Below are 14914 nucleotides of genomic sequence, written 5' to 3' on the forward strand. Positions count from 1 at the left end.
CAATATATGCTATATTTAAACTCATTCCACTGGAAACAGAACAGTCACTTTTAGATCTAGGTGGGCTGGATAAATCGTTCACATTGGACAAGTATTACATATTAATGAAATGACTCGTTTTTCAACAACGTGAAAATTGAGAAACTTTTCAAGGTTTTTAAACTTATCTCTAACAATTTGTCATCAATTTTTTTTTTTATTATGTGCGAAGCAATTTTTTCTTTCACGAGGTACATGCTGTGGAACGAAATGTAACGAGAACATTCAAATAAAGTGAAAATATTTTCTCAGCATTATACTACACTATGTACAAGTCATCCAGAATAAAATATCAAGCGACCCAAATAAGTTATCAAATATACATATACATGGTATACGTTAATTGTATAAGGCAGTACATTGCAATTATCAATCAATTGCACGGAGTTATATCATATGTAGATCATGGGATTATATATCAAACTAAAATACTTACTCGAAAACCATTATTTTTTTTCGTAAGACCATAGTTGTTTCATTCATTCAATTTTCTAATACAATTATTGTACGTAATAAATATTCGAATGTCGTAATTTAGTATATCGATCATGATCCTTTGAAATTATCGTGATGTATATTTCTACTACAATCAACTCAATCAGGTAAAAAAATTCTAACAGCGCTCATCTTGCGCGCTTTCATTCTGATTCAGTCTTCTCGAGAATAATTAAGTCAAGCATGATTAAGTTGATTGTCCTTCATGATCGTTAGCTATTTGCACTTATTCCTCCACTTGGAACAGGTAAGCTTGACAATTCAATCACAAGGCGCTTATGTTGCATTAATTTGAATAGCAGGTTGCATACTTTACATATCACAAGCGTCAACTCATTATTTGTTCTGTGGGCTGGCTAATCGGTTCGTTCCTTCCCTTTGGCTAGGAAACTTTCAACATATTCTGGCAACAAGTCATCCGTGGTGTTCATAGATTTGAAGCAAGATATTCTTACTATTCCGCATTGATGACCCATGACCAACCACAAATAACTCCATGGATTCGGATTCCAAGAGACCTATAATAATTCAATTCAATAAAGAGGCAAAGCTGAATATCCAAATATGTAGACATGCTTGGAAACTTCAAATACAGACTGCTAAAACGTATTTGTTCAAGTGGGTTCAAATATTTTATCACAATTGAATTCACTTGCCTTGTTTGCTGACATAAATGGATAAGCCTCCAAAGGTACCAGATCTAATCTGTCGACCTGTAGAGGTTTTTTCTGAATTTCCTCCGGTATACGTCCTAGAGAATCCTGGAAATATTTAATTCGTGTAACTATTACAGATTTATCTTCAGAATCGGGAGATCAAATAAAACTCACGGAAGGCATATCATAGAATATTATTCCATAACGATCTTTAGATTCTTCATAAGTATCTGACATATATTTATAGACTTCGGAATGCTTCTTTGATTTTTTGTCCCGACTATGCCGCGATTTATCCTCATTTTTCACAACATCTTGGCAGAGCTCCACAACTCTGACAAGAGAGCTCAACTAGAAAGTGAATTATCGCTTTGTTTATTAGATCAATAGTAGCATATCATTAATTATTGAAACTTTATGCATACACGACGCTTTTTTGGGACTGATCTATCACCATCTATTCCGACTAGTAGCTGATGAACGAAAGCTGTTTGCACTTCCCCTGCCAAGGACCCGTGTGCGATCGCATTTGCATAGTCAGATACTGAAACAGTCTGCATTACATGTACGTTACAATTCTGATTTTTTGCTAGTTAATGTCGATTGAAAATGTATTGTATCCTATGATGAAAAGTTAGTCAAAGAATTCTTACATAAACAGGTGAATTAGCGGACAACGCCAGACAAAGTTTGTATCCATATTCCCGTATCGGGTTCAGATTTGTGCACGTATGATTTAATCTGGAAAATGATATGACCGTTCATGAATCCAAGCAAGACGGGTTTGAAGATTCAGTCAACATTTTCGAATTATTATTTACCCAAGGACATCATCGAAGCTGTTAACAATAGCTGGCCAATGAGTCATCCACGTACCATCTGCCACTACGCCTCTTTTAAAGACACTTTGAGGTCCACTTGTATTTTCTAGATCCCAGAACTTGTGACATCTATCCAATCCAGCCGTTGCCAGATATCTCTTACCACCATAAGGCACCAATGAGACAGCTGAACGCATCAACATACTTTAATTATTTTTATCTACCGATCGCTTATTGCAGTAGATATTAGAAATATTTAGACATCAGATATTAAAATATGCCAGCTCAATTAAATGAGATAAAATATGCATACCGGAAACCGAATGACCATGTGAATAGAAGTGGTGTACAGGATTTATGAAGATTGTATTTCGTTGCTTTGTTAATAACAATGCCGACGTAGTGGTGATATTCCATAACGCGACGTAACCGTTGGAAAATCCTGCAGCTATTGTGCTGAAAAAATGTACATAGGAGCAATCAATGGTTACTTTCTTCTTGCCTTTGAGAGAATCCGTCGTAATGGGAATTAAACTTACTCATGATCACGTTCTTTGGTCCAATTCAACTTTGTACACTGCCAATTTTGTTTACCTCTAACAAACATAACAGAATTAACGACCAACGTCATAACTGGATCAGTCTTGTAGGTCGGATGTCTGAAATTTTAAAAATCCAGTCATCATCGCCATTCTTGTACCCACATGCCACAAGATACATTAATTTTGCAAGGTGACTACCGATTGTCATTGAGCCGTCGATTTTTCAGTTCATCAGGAAATGGTACAGAATATATATGAACACAACCATCGGAGCATGCGGTAGCCAGAAGTCCCATTCTCCGCATTGAAGCCTGCGCGCCATTTTTTGGGGGATAGTTAGAGAGAACTTTATCTTGATAACAACCGGATGGACACCACTCCATACACCATATCGTTCCACTTGTGTGTGCAATGATGTAGGATAGATCAGGTCTTTCTACCACATGTTCGCGACTACGAATAAGTTATGCAAAAATAAATATCAACTAATATGTTTGTTACTATAAAATGACGTACTATATATAACGATTCTGACGCTATGGATTTCCACTTAACACTTACACATTTCTCAGCTTGCCTATGTTCCAAATTTGAATGCCATTATTCCCACTGTAGCTACGACCCAAGGAATATTCACTTTCCATTGTCGGGTGCGTACTGAGGGCTAGATATTGATCAACATTATGCGAAAACATTGGAACTGGAATCGGCAGCCAAGCCAAAGCCCAGACAGGTCCACCGACAAAAAATGTAGGTATACCTAAAAACAATCATATCTTCAAGGCTCGAGTTTTGTGGTTACAAGCACTTACTCAGCATCATTTATAATGATAATGTATTATACAGGGAGTGAATTCTGTATTGCAATTTTGGACATTGCTCAGTTTGGAATTTCCGTAATAGTTCTTTTCAACTCACCTTCCACCACATCTCCTTCGAATTTATGCCATCGCTTCCATTCTATTTGAGAGCTTTGAATTTCCGTATTATATTGGTTCATAGGCATCTTTGTAGTGGCCATTGAAGCTTCAAGCTCAGGTAAAAAACGTTTGGCTTCTTCAGTTTCTAATAATTCACACTGATTCGGTACCAGATTAGAAAAAAGATTCAGTGAATAATTCTCCAGTTCACTGAAAGACGAATTTTTAATTGTAATGTCCACCATTGAGCCAGTCATAAATGATAATTTAAGATGTTTTTTGATTACATACAATTCAATGGTCCATTTCACAGTAGGTCGGTAAAGCTTATTTATATCTTGATTTTTTTCTTTGGCAAGAAACGCCACTTTATGCCAATGTTCTGTAAAATAAGTTGAAAGTACCTTGATCAAGAAAAATTCATATTAAATTGCAACCGCAATTTATTGTATTGATCAATTCATTACACTACGTGATGTATACACTCACTTGCTCTTCCTTTCGATTGATTAGCATTGCGATTTCCAGCGTGAGACTTTTTCTTCACTTGCGGTTCTTCAAGGTCATCATCTGTAAATTCCTCAGATTCTGATGCCTCAGTAGGAGCTGTCTCTAGGGTGTGCATTTTTGTGACATGATTTATTACCTCTGTCTCACTTTCAGATTCGAATTTGCACACCTTGCAACTGAAGTTCTACAAAAGTTGATGGTAATGAATAATAGCAGCTGTGACAATAGGGGGGAGTCGTGTTGATGCATTTATACATATAAGCAATAATATAGCACAGTCTTACCTGCAATGGAGTGAAGTTACACATGGAGTGGTGCTTATACAATTCATCGATGTTCTTGAATTTTTCTGTGCAACCAGGTTGTCGACAAACAGCCTCCCCTTTAGATAATATCTCTTTTTTCCATAACGCTCTAAGAACACCGGGTATTGTTTTCCTCGTGAGTGGTCTTGAAATCATGTTTTTCTGCGCCGATTAAAGATAAAAACAACATGCAGAAAAATCCGTACTACATTAACTGTTTTAGGTCGTTTAGGTTTATCTTACGATCGTTGGAGAACTTGGTCGTGCCTTTTTAGCCGCAGGCTCGTCATCTTTCACAAGTGCAGTAAACTCTGATATCCTTGTAATTGCCCTGTGCATGCAGAGATCAAAGATATATCATGTGGTCATTACAATATGATTGAGCAGAATTTAATAAAAAAAATATTTGTCTTGAAATAGTAAGCCTTGATAAATCAGCTTACTTTTCCGCAGCTTTACGTTTCGAGCCATTCGGGACAACTGAAGATCCATCTGAATTCTGAACCTCTGCAGACTCTTTGTGCACACGGTAGTGTACCTCCATAGACGATGGCATCATAGTTCGATTGCAGATAGGACATGTTATTAGTAGAGCACTTTTTTCCTATCAAGTTATGGAAATTCGATCCAATTTATATTGATTGTAATGATATTTTAGTGTGAAAAGTACTAAAAAGAATCAAAAATTTTCTGTGATTGTGAACTGATGAGTATTTACTGACCTCGACTGTTTTTCCACAAAACCGCATATGTGACATGAATCCAACAACACTTCGCTTTGCTGTCCCACACTGTTCACATGTTAAGACACCTTTCTTCTTTTTATGAGCACTGACTAGCACACGGGTCAATAATTTTTGATCATTGTCAAAGTCCTAAAATACATGAATGTTTACATTCCAATTTGCATGTGACAGGGTAATTGCAATAAAAAAATTAAGTTTCACTTACTAAGGGAGGACTAGATTCTTCCCAAGCCATATCGTTATGTTGTGACAAATTGTGTTCCGGCCATTGAGTCTTTGGCATTTCCAAGCTGCACTTAGCACACTTTACCACTTGTGTCTGCGATTCAACAAAAGCAAGAATAAAATACGAGAATTCTAATAATTGCAGTGGGTAATCAAGAATATTAGACCTAACTTTACCTGAGATGAGTCGATATTATCTTTAGGATCCTCAATTATATTTGATGTATCTGTGGATATTTCTTCGTTATCATCAACCGAACTTCTTCGGCTACCTTTGCTTCTGCGGCTTTCTTTCCCTTTACCTAATCCTGTTTCTGTTTCTGTTTCTGTTCCTCTTCCTCTTCCTCTTCCTCTTCCTCTTCCTCTTCCTCTTCCGCTTCCCCTTCCTCTACCCCTGCCTCTTCCTTTTTTCAAAAAAATTGTTCCAAGCATTTTAAAAAATATGAACCTCAGTATTCCCACACCCACCCACGATGTTTCGATGACTGGTTTGTATCTATGGTACAACGACTCTACATGCTAACAATATTTAAAAACCATCCCTGTTTACAATAGCATTAATAAATCAGAAATAGATAATCAATCTTTACCTTTGTCATGAGATGTTGAATTTTCAGCTATGTCAGGCAAAAGATCTTTGATGTTTCTTCTTGGTTTTCTTCTAGTATTATGCACAGTTTGAGACGCAGTTGATACCTCTGGTAAACCATGGTCTTTCAAAGAGCTTTGCATTTTAGAGGAACTCTTCACTCCTTTGGAATCAGATCCAGGAGACTTTCCAGGGTTGATTATTTTGGCCTGATTTACTTTTGCTAATTCAGAATCAGATACCACATTTTGGTGTGAGTTGCGACTGCCTTTTGGTCTTCCTCTTCTCCTGCGTACTGGTGGAAGATCTGAATCTTTTGTAGGAATAATTTCCTTCTTCAATCGATCCAAGTTTTGTACTTCAGACAATAACTCAGCAAGGCTTTTCTCATTGTCGCTTTCACCTACAGGGCACTCCAGCCTTCTTGATTTGAGTATTGAAGGCAATGGTGGGGTTCCACCAGGAATACTGCCATTTTGTGATCTATTATTGCACAATGAATTGCTGGCTTTGTGCATTTTTGTATTACAAATGGCAAAATGTACTCTTCGAGTATGTCCTTTACTTTTATTGGTAGTTTCTGCTATAGCATTAGAAGTTCTTCCTTTTCGAGACTCATGTTTAACAACCACCTTTGGTGAACTCTTTACTTCAATATTCATTGTATCAGCAGCAGATTCTAGATTCTCAACATTTTCCATCATATTATTTGCAATATAATCTGTTCAGGTCCATTTAGTATGCCAATTTCTATGATCCATGTATTTAATGGAGCATTAATATAATGATATCAAAACCATACTCTTCATTGATAAAAATTTGCCAAACCAATTATTCAATTGACAGATTTAGTTTAGAGCGATTCACTGCATTCTTTGAAGAACTGATTAAAATTTCTATCAAATGTATTTGGCTCATTGTAAAACTCTCAAGTCCTAAAGAGAAGTAGAAAATTTTTGTTAATGCTTGAATATCATATCCAAAGTTAGAGTACGCTGTTCATATGGTTTATACTCTTGGGAATTATACTATTTATGTAAAATAAATTGTAATTGAAATGTGAAGATTCGAACTTGAGCCCCAAAGATGAAACAATTGTCATGCCAAGAACCAAAGAATGTCGTTTAAAACCATGGATGAAATAAACTGAAGAATAAAATGGCTACAGAAAGAAACAAATAGAATAAATTAATACGAATCGCTTCTGATAATCAAAGTATCCCATTTAACTCTGTTAAAGAATCAAGAATTGATACCTTTGATTAATTTTTCCAGGTTATGCAGCTACATATATCCATGATGTATTGACACTCTACATGTAACCGACTATTATATCAAGTATTTCATCGATATGCCACGTTCTTTGACACGATACTCTTGCAAATTATGTTGAAGCGAAAATGCGACAGTAATTTAACACTGTAGAAAAAGTGACCTCACTTTCAGTAGGAGTTTTGAACCACTGAAAAGCACACATGCAATGCTCACATGTGACACTACAAATCGAGTTTTGACGAAGATGGCGACCTTCAAGCTTTGATTCCATATACAGGATCACGACGCAACGTACGCGCGCACTATGAACGCAATATGAATATAACGTTGGACGAATTAAGGTAAATTCTGCTCCTCGTGCATGTATTGGCTTCTACCAGGAATCATGGATATGAATGAATGCAACGATGACAAAAAAAAATATAATCTTAAAAGAGTTAGACCAGTAATATAGTTTTTTAGACGTGTGCCTTTATTTGACAATTTCCATATAAATCTAAACCATTCTCCTGAGTAACTCGTTGATTTTGTCCTCACGGTTACCAAAGTCACCTCCCTCAACGTAATGGTTAGTCTTCTTGCGCCATCCACCAGTTGGGGTGTTTAGCTAAAACAATTACGTGCTTGTTGAAAGATCGAGACAATCGAGCCAACTAAGTTAGGCTTATTTGATTTCTACATTATAATCAGTAAAAACGTGTTTGAGATACTTTCTATCTTACAATAGATAAATTTTGCCAGACATAAATAAAATATCTCGTATTGCTCTCCGATATAGTAGGAGACACCGAAGGACAAAGTCTACTACAACGTCATGCCTACATCGGATTGTTCATTACAAACAATATTCGACTATATTCAAAATCATACCTTGAATGGCCACAAGAAATTGCTGGCGTATTTAAACTTGTTACCAACGGTAAAGATTTCGTGAATCAAATCTTCAGTACAGATGATGCCAGAACGACCTAAAGAAAAAGATAAACTATCGTTAAAAAAGAATTAATGGAAACCAGGTTACTCAATTATTAGTGCCATAAAGACATTGGATGACAATATTGTACGGATTGGCTCCTAGCTTTGGAACTTCAGTTCAAAAAAAGCATTTTGAAGTCAACCTAATTCATATGCGACGAGATGGAAAGGAGAAGTTTTTGAACTCCACTACCCCTATGGACTCGCCGCCATTCAAGTACACTGGACCAATACTTACTGAGTGAATTTTCGATGATGGAGTTACTGGTAATGGGAATGCGTTGCTTCTTAATCTTGGCAAATCCTCGTTTGTAGATCAATTCGCGAACTGATTTCAAGTTGGGGTATCCCCAAGTGATGTATGGTTCGACAATACGGAGCATGTTTATCGTGGCCTTATTCAGCTTGACAAACACACCATTGTTGATCTGTTTCAAGCGAAATAGTTGCAGAACTTTTCGTACTTTTGGTGCCACTTGGTTTACACTGAAATCGGGAAGTGTGAAGTATTTACCACATTTTGAGTGAACAATATAATTTATACTACCAAAACAAATTCCAAATCTAAGTGTTTCTGAAAATTGCTAACATTAAATAGAGTTCAAATGGTTCAGCAATATGAACATGATTTGTTTGAGTCATCTCCATACACTAAAATAATTTATTGCAAAGAAATGTGATGAGCTCTTATTAATTTCTGACACAGTAGGAGGTAATAAAGCTTTAAACATCTCTATCACCATGCCTATGTCAATTGACAAATAGCTAAATTACTAAAAATAAAAATTTTCAAATGTTTTTTCATAACAATGTACATTGCATTACATCTGATAATTGGAGAAATTCTCAGATTGAAAATAGTTACTCACCCACGAATTCGAATAACAAAAGCAAGTCGAGCTTCACCAGGGATGTAGTAGTTACCACGGTTCTTCGCTTGTCTCATGAGCCTAATTTCATCTCGTTCCTTCCCTCTGTATTCCTTGACATATTGTTCAGCCCTCTTGAATATCTCTTTCCTTTTTTTGTAGTGTTCCACACGACGCTGAATTTCACACAAACAGGTGGAGAGTCATTTTCCAAAAATCAATATTTATTTATTTTCAAATCGATCTATTGCAATTACTTATGAAATCATCATTAAATGTTGCAAACTGAGCAACTGTTTTTGATAGTTTGTCACAGTAGCATCGTTCACTCTGCTCTGCTCCAGAAGAACATGTTAAACAAAATGATCATTAAACATTTGCAATGCAATTTTGATCGAAGTTACTAGTTGACTTTTAATTCATTCAAAATTCTACCTTGATGGAAACCTGAAGGCGAGCAGCCTTGGCAGTATCACGGCGCTTCCTTCTTTTCAGTACCGACTCAGGTACAGCCGGTAGCTTCTTCGCTGGAGCAGCGGATTTCTTCTGCCTGCAAAAATGATATAGGTTTAGTAGCTTGACTTATTAGCAGGTCTACATGAAATCTAAAGAGTTTTGCAAGTTTAATAATACACCAAGCTTCCATTTCATTTTGGGAAAGAAGGTTAGATTCATGGAACAGTAGTTATTGTTTACAGTGAGACATTAAGGACAATGCTTGGATCAAATTATTAGTTTTTGAATCCAAGTGAAATAATAATCTTCATAGGTCAACGTGATCAACTGCGAATGGTGCTGAAAACACATTTTTGCCTCAGGAACACATGTTTTATGTTTTTCATATGCTGAATGGCTACGGCTGACTTGTCATTTTGATCATAGATTTCGCGCAAGGCATTAGTAAAAGGGTGAAAAATAAACAATGCAAATCATGAGTAAAACAATACAGCACTCTAGGAATGATATTTAGGATTTGTTGTATCAATTTAAATGTCAGATGTTCAACGATTCTGCATGAAGAAGAAATTCTACTTACGTGTCCGCCATTATTGCGGTTGGAAAAGAAGTTTGTGGGATATGTTCACTGAGGTAGAGACATCTACAGTGTAGGTTGTGCTCACCGGAAATCCGGGCGGAGTTTTCAAATGTGAATCGCACTCAGATGACCGCCAAATATTTGAGCGGATCAGATTCAAAGCCAACACATGCCAAAAACTCACATCATAATTTTAATCCTAAGTCCATGACAACTTCGTCACTTTTAATGGCAGGGATTCATTATTGAGCAATAGAATCTAGGGCTGATTAACAGATAATAATATGTAACAAGTCGTTATATTCAAGACTATAGATATCCTAATTTTTTATTAGACTTACAATCATGTTGAGAATTCATTTTTTCGAATTTTAGGCCAGAAATGAAGTGTTTTTAAAATTGATTGTATGACACTTTTCTTACGTATTTTGACCTCAGAAAACCGAATCTGAAAGAAAAATTGATCTATCTCTAAAATTGACCGAGTTATCGCCAATTTTCAGCTTTTTGGGGTCAAAAATCAACATTTTATTTTCTCGGGTTTCCCATGCTATTCTCATGTATTTCGATCTCAGAAATTCGAATCTGAAAGCCAAATTGATCTATCTCTGAAATTGACCGAGTTATCCCAATTTTTTCGCATTTTTTGGCTCAAATTTGAGGATATCTCGGAGGGAAAAAATCGCAGCTCAATTTGGACAACGGATTCGTGTTCCTGAGGTCAAAATACGTAAGAAAAGTGCAATACGATCACTTTTAAAAAATAAAAATTTTTGGTCAAAATTTGAAAAAATCGTAAGGGGTACCCCTTGGAAAAATCCCAAATTTTGGCCAAAATTTTTTATTTTTTAAAATTGATCATATGGCACTTTTCTGATGTATTTTGACCTCAGAAACACGAATCCGTTGTCCAAATTGAGCTACGATTTTTTCCCTTTGAGATATCTCCATTTTTCTGCTCCAAAAAGTGAAAATTTGGCGATAACTCGATCAATTTTACAGATAGATCAATTTGGCTTTCAGATTCGGGTTCCTGGGGTCAAAATACCTAAGATTAGCATATAAAATAAATTTTTTTTTTTTGGTCCAAAATCGGCAAAATTCCAAGGGGTACCCTTTTGGATTTCTTCGATTTCTAGGCCAAAAATGAAGTACCATCAAAAACCCGATCGAAAAAGACAGCATTCTCATTATTCCAAACAGATGATTGGGTATTGATGTATTTTCATTTATTCCACAATATTCAGTACAATTTAGTTTTAATATAAACTTGCAATTTCTTGACGCAATGTCTAGAATAATAATTTTTATACATACAATTTACATTTGCACAAAATTATTAATTACAATTATAATGTTATAATCTTCATTGATTCGTTAATACCAGCTAATAAATGCATAACGCTTGAAATATTTTTAATTCATCAGGATGCATGGTAGTATGCTAATTCAATACCAGATTTTCAGATGAATGATATCGTATGACTACTAGTGAAATACAGCCAATCTCAATGAATTCAAAATTTGATGTATCGATAGAATTCAATAATCCCAAGATTTTAGTATAAAATATGTGGGCAAAATGTTGATCCATCAAAGAGTATTCGCGTCGCAATATACCATCGTTAATAATCGAGCGTTTTAGTGATTTTAGCAACACATATTTATAGTGCCTCAAATTTTCAAGGAGCTACCTAGTATCTGATGTCTTTTTATATCAACGACTTCTAAAATTCATAGGCACAGCTTCGAGGTTTAAACGAAAGTCATTGCCAAGTAGTAAATGAGGCCAAAAATCAATGCGATCTCGCTTGCAAGTCTAGCCACTAACATTTAATTCCAAGTGTAGAAAGTTGTTTCATGAAATAAAAATATCATTGAGAAGTCGAATAAATTATCTGAATACAAGAGATAAGAAAAGTAGGACTTACGTAGTGATAGTGAACCTCATAAAACTCACAATAATGTAATAACTAGATGCACGGGCAAAGATGTCGCGATTTTTATGCTCAGATTATGTTTATTTGATATCAAGTTTATATAAATTTGGACATTCAACAGATTCCATGAGAAAAATTTGCATCCTGTAAACCTAGAAGTTGGAGTGTTTCTGACTTGCCAAGACCGAAAAGTGACCAGTGTGTTCAGTAGTGTTTATTGTTTGCATCGTATACTAAGCTTAGAAACGCTGTTGATAAAATGTGTATAAAATTTACTTCATACTCGTTAACATACTTATTAGTGTAATATTCATCATCATCTGAAAATTGAGAGAATTCAAACCAGGAACAGTCGCCTTAAAACGAGTAAAATGATCGCAAATAAAAGCGTTGCAATCAGAATACTCCAGAACAAATCATTCGAAGATGACAATGTTTCGACTTGAGGATTAACGATTGTTTCAGATTCTTGCTGCTCTCTGCCTTCGGTGTGTTGCGTCGTATCTAGGCGTCGTCTCACTTCACTTAGAGTTACACCTTCTGCATCAGGCGTAAAAGTGAACTCATTCGTCAAAGCCTCGTCGGCCTGGAGGATCATTATTTTGATATCATACGGTAAGCAAAACAGACACTCAAAATTAATAGATGCAGATGCTATTGAATTCCTACAGTTTGAGGAAAAAAAATTCTCCCAACATCCTTACAGACTTCTTGAGTTACCTTCAATGCAATTGTATCCAACATATGCTGCTCTTCTTCAGTGATGGGTGTTTTAGCTGTGTCTTTGGATAGCAAGTCAGCGATCTTGCCACAGCTATCACATTGCCAATTTAACGACCTGTGTTAAAAAAATAAATTAAATATTGAAATAGTGCTATGATCTATAAGATGATTTGATAAAATCACCTCTTTGCAAGCTTTTGACGTTCCTCCATACTGTAATCAAGGGAGCCTATCGTACTATTGCCTGGTGTTGGCATGAAGGCAATTAGCGCTAAAAGCGCAGTTCTTATACTCCAGGAAGGTTGCCACGTTTCTGGATGATGCCCAGAGATACTTAAGCATATTTTTTTATTTACTTCGAATCTGCCATTAGGCTGAAAGTAACACATGAATTGTTTTTGCTGAACTTAGATTTCCGGCATTTTTGTAGAAAACTTATGGTCATTCCATGGCAAAAAATGATTGATATCTTAATCGTACATGTCACAGTTAATCTAGAGATTCGTAAATTCAATGGCATTGCAAATAGTTACATTACATCAGCAATTAAAATTTCATCTGTTGAAAATATGTTGATGGCGATATTGGAAGCCAACAGCTGTCAAAATATATTTAAAATGTAAAAATTGTCATTATCAATCTTGTAAAGATTTATAATGATTTTATTTATATGGAAATCACGGCTATAATTGTGAAATTGTAACAGTCTAAGGGTTAAAATGACAAAGAATTAGCTAACTACTGCGAGTTGCAAACATTTAATTTTCCACCTCTTTGAAACGTTCTTTGATCGAGGCGATGACTTACAGTTAATAATATGATGTTAGGTGGTTTCATAGGATATTCCGGTGGCAACAAAATTCGACCGTGATACACACCACCCTCAAAATCTGTTGAAGGTGGTCCATGGACCGTAAAATGCCATTCAAAAAGATTATCGTCCAAAGGGTGCGCGCAGTATTCCTCTGTAGCTTCATTTAGTTCTTGAGCTTCACGCATCAACCTTTTGACAGCTGAAACATTGGAAATGACAGGTAATCCAAAGGTCTATGTAACTCGAAAAAGTATGATCTTCTTGAACCAAACTCTGAGCACATGTGCAAGGTCTAAAAAACTGACCAAATTATTAAATTAGGACTATTACTAGCAATAATAGCCCAAGGCGGTATGGATAGGACTTCAAGTTTACACTTAGGTTTGAAAAGGCTGTCCAAACACAGACGATTTGCAATGTCAATGTAGAACACTTAATAGTTGGTATTTGTAATATTTATTTTTCGTTCAAACGATAAATAATTGACTTTTTTATACTAGTGTCATGTCGAATCCGTTTAAACTTGGTAGCACGTTGAAAACCTGTCACTTTTCACGACCTCGAAGCCAATAATTTTCCTGAGCTATACTATATACATGGAAATAAAAACTGAGAGCATTATAAAAAATTAATGCAGAAAGATTATAGAGATGTGAAAGTAACATTTGATGTTTAACGAACGTTGTGATTACATAAAAGCAGTCAACAATAGAAGTGAAAAAATCTAGTAGGTAAGAGTTGGAATTGTTATCAGCAATCGCACTGTAAACATATAAGTATCAATAAAGGCTGCTAATCGAATAATGTTTATTATAAAAATGGTAGACCAACTCTAAGAGACGTTTAGAACGAAAATATGTACCTGCACCTTACCTGGACTTTTTACATTGTATTTTCCTTCGAATGACATTTTGGTATTAAATGTTCTGTCTTGTACTCGAACCTCGAAAACACAGGTCAGCTGACTGATATGTCAGCCACTCGAGCGTACGTCAATCAAGTTTTGACAATTACAGAGTATTTACATGCTTACAAGGAATTTAGTTCCCATTGTTTTTTTGTCGTAATATTTGTTCACTAATTTTGACGTATTATGGGATTAAATTGCTGGATATAGCAAGAAATAACCTGAGATTGGGTCTTTTGATGCAAGAAATCCCGACCCATCTGTTCTCTTCATCCGCTCGTTGCCCCAGAATCGCCAGAATTCTCCCACCCCATCTAAAATTCATTGATAAAAGCAAATCAACTCGAAGGTACAAAGTGAACGTAGCCACACTTTACCCGAATGTATACACGTGGACAGGCTATGATACTTGTTACCATACCGTAGATGTCACTAAAATAGGATTCCTACAAGACGTCGAATTGTCAAGAGAGAATTTAAAATATATTTGAAGTATTTTTATGATGTGATTGATTATAATAGCAATT

The 14914-nt window shown here is 35.7% G+C and overlaps 3 protein-coding genes across 5 annotated transcripts; all 3 read right to left on the bottom strand.

The window, feature by feature from the left end:
• Nucleotides 1-176: 176 nt before the first annotated feature.
• On the bottom strand, nucleotides 177-7362 carry LOC105683550. Of its 3 annotated transcripts, XM_012396228.3 has the most exons (22): nucleotides 7105-7361; nucleotides 6922-7010; nucleotides 5850-6783; nucleotides 5437-5663; nucleotides 5240-5353; nucleotides 5011-5163; nucleotides 4732-4892; nucleotides 4532-4619; nucleotides 4268-4450; nucleotides 3963-4167; nucleotides 3765-3855; nucleotides 3472-3683; nucleotides 3115-3313; nucleotides 2752-3006; nucleotides 2551-2670; nucleotides 2325-2467; nucleotides 2012-2198; nucleotides 1844-1931; nucleotides 1616-1744; nucleotides 1365-1541; nucleotides 1191-1295; nucleotides 177-1052 (listed from the first exon to the last, which is right to left on the bottom strand). In XM_012396228.3, exons 3-22 carry the CDS (start codon nucleotides 6550-6552, stop codon nucleotides 891-893), a joined length of 3702 nt encoding a protein of 1233 aa, XP_012251651.2. In that variant the 5' UTR covers nucleotides 6553-6783; nucleotides 6922-7010; nucleotides 7105-7361; the 3' UTR covers nucleotides 177-890. The 3 variants fall into 3 exon arrangements, with proteins under 3 accessions (XP_012251651.2, XP_012251653.2, XP_020706620.2); XM_012396230.3 differs by lacking the exon at nucleotides 6922-7010; XM_020850961.2 differs by lacking the exons at nucleotides 177-1052; nucleotides 1191-1295 and having other exon boundaries at nucleotides 1369-1541; nucleotides 1616-1734; nucleotides 5850-7010; nucleotides 7105-7362.
• Nucleotides 7363-7574: 212 nt separating this feature from the next.
• On the bottom strand, nucleotides 7575-10049 carry LOC105683543 (60S ribosomal protein L7). Its single transcript, XM_012396215.2, has 6 exons — nucleotides 10004-10049; nucleotides 9403-9517; nucleotides 8968-9143; nucleotides 8337-8584; nucleotides 7994-8091; nucleotides 7575-7730 (listed from the first exon to the last, which is right to left on the bottom strand). Exons 1-6 carry the CDS (start codon nucleotides 10012-10014, stop codon nucleotides 7620-7622), a joined length of 759 nt encoding a protein of 252 aa, XP_012251638.1. The 5' UTR covers nucleotides 10015-10049; the 3' UTR covers nucleotides 7575-7619.
• A 1161-nt stretch (nucleotides 10050-11210) lies between these two features.
• Nucleotides 11211-14688, bottom strand: LOC105683542 (ubiquitin-conjugating enzyme E2 J1-like). The gene is made up of 5 exons (XM_012396214.3): nucleotides 14354-14688; nucleotides 13474-13679; nucleotides 12850-13040; nucleotides 12664-12781; nucleotides 11211-12529 (listed from the first exon to the last, which is right to left on the bottom strand). Exons 1-5 carry the CDS (start codon nucleotides 14388-14390, stop codon nucleotides 12281-12283), a joined length of 801 nt encoding a protein of 266 aa, XP_012251637.1. The 5' UTR covers nucleotides 14391-14688; the 3' UTR covers nucleotides 11211-12280.
• Between the last annotated feature and the right edge of the window lie 226 nt (nucleotides 14689-14914).

Source organism: Athalia rosae, chromosome 6 (genome assembly GCF_917208135.1).
Source record: "Athalia rosae chromosome 6, iyAthRosa1.1, whole genome shotgun sequence".
Classification (NCBI taxonomy): Eukaryota; Metazoa; Arthropoda; class Insecta; order Hymenoptera; family Athaliidae; genus Athalia; species Athalia rosae.

Coding starts and splice junctions, on each gene's coding strand:
- LOC105683550 (XM_012396230.3), bottom strand. CDS start 6,552: ATGATGGAAAATGTTGAGAATCTAGAATCTGCTGCTGATACAATGAAT. Junction 3,007..3,114: donor ATAGGCAAGCTGAGAAATGT/GTAAGTGTTAAG, acceptor ACTTATTCGTAG/TCGCGAACATGTGGTAGAAA. Junction 2,199..2,324: donor ACATGGTCATTCGGTTTCCG/GTATGCATATTT, acceptor TGATGCGTTCAG/CTGTCTCATTGGTGCCTTAT.
- LOC105683543 (XM_012396215.2), bottom strand. Junction 9,144..9,402: donor GCCTTCAGGTTTCCATCAAG/GTAGAATTTTGA, acceptor TGTGAAATTCAG/CGTCGTGTGGAACACTACAA. Junction 8,585..8,967: donor TTTGTTATTCGAATTCGTGG/GTGAGTAACTAT, acceptor TCCCGATTTCAG/TGTAAACCAAGTGGCACCAA.
- LOC105683542 (XM_012396214.3), bottom strand. CDS start 14,390: ATGTCATTCGAAGGAAAATACAATGTAAAAAGTCCAG. Junction 13,041..13,473: donor CTAACATCATATTATTAACT/GTAAGTCATCGC, acceptor TGTTACTTTCAG/CCTAATGGCAGATTCGAAGT. Junction 12,782..12,849: donor CGTCAAAAGCTTGCAAAGAG/GTGATTTTATCA, acceptor TTTTTAACACAG/GTCGTTAAATTGGCAATGTG.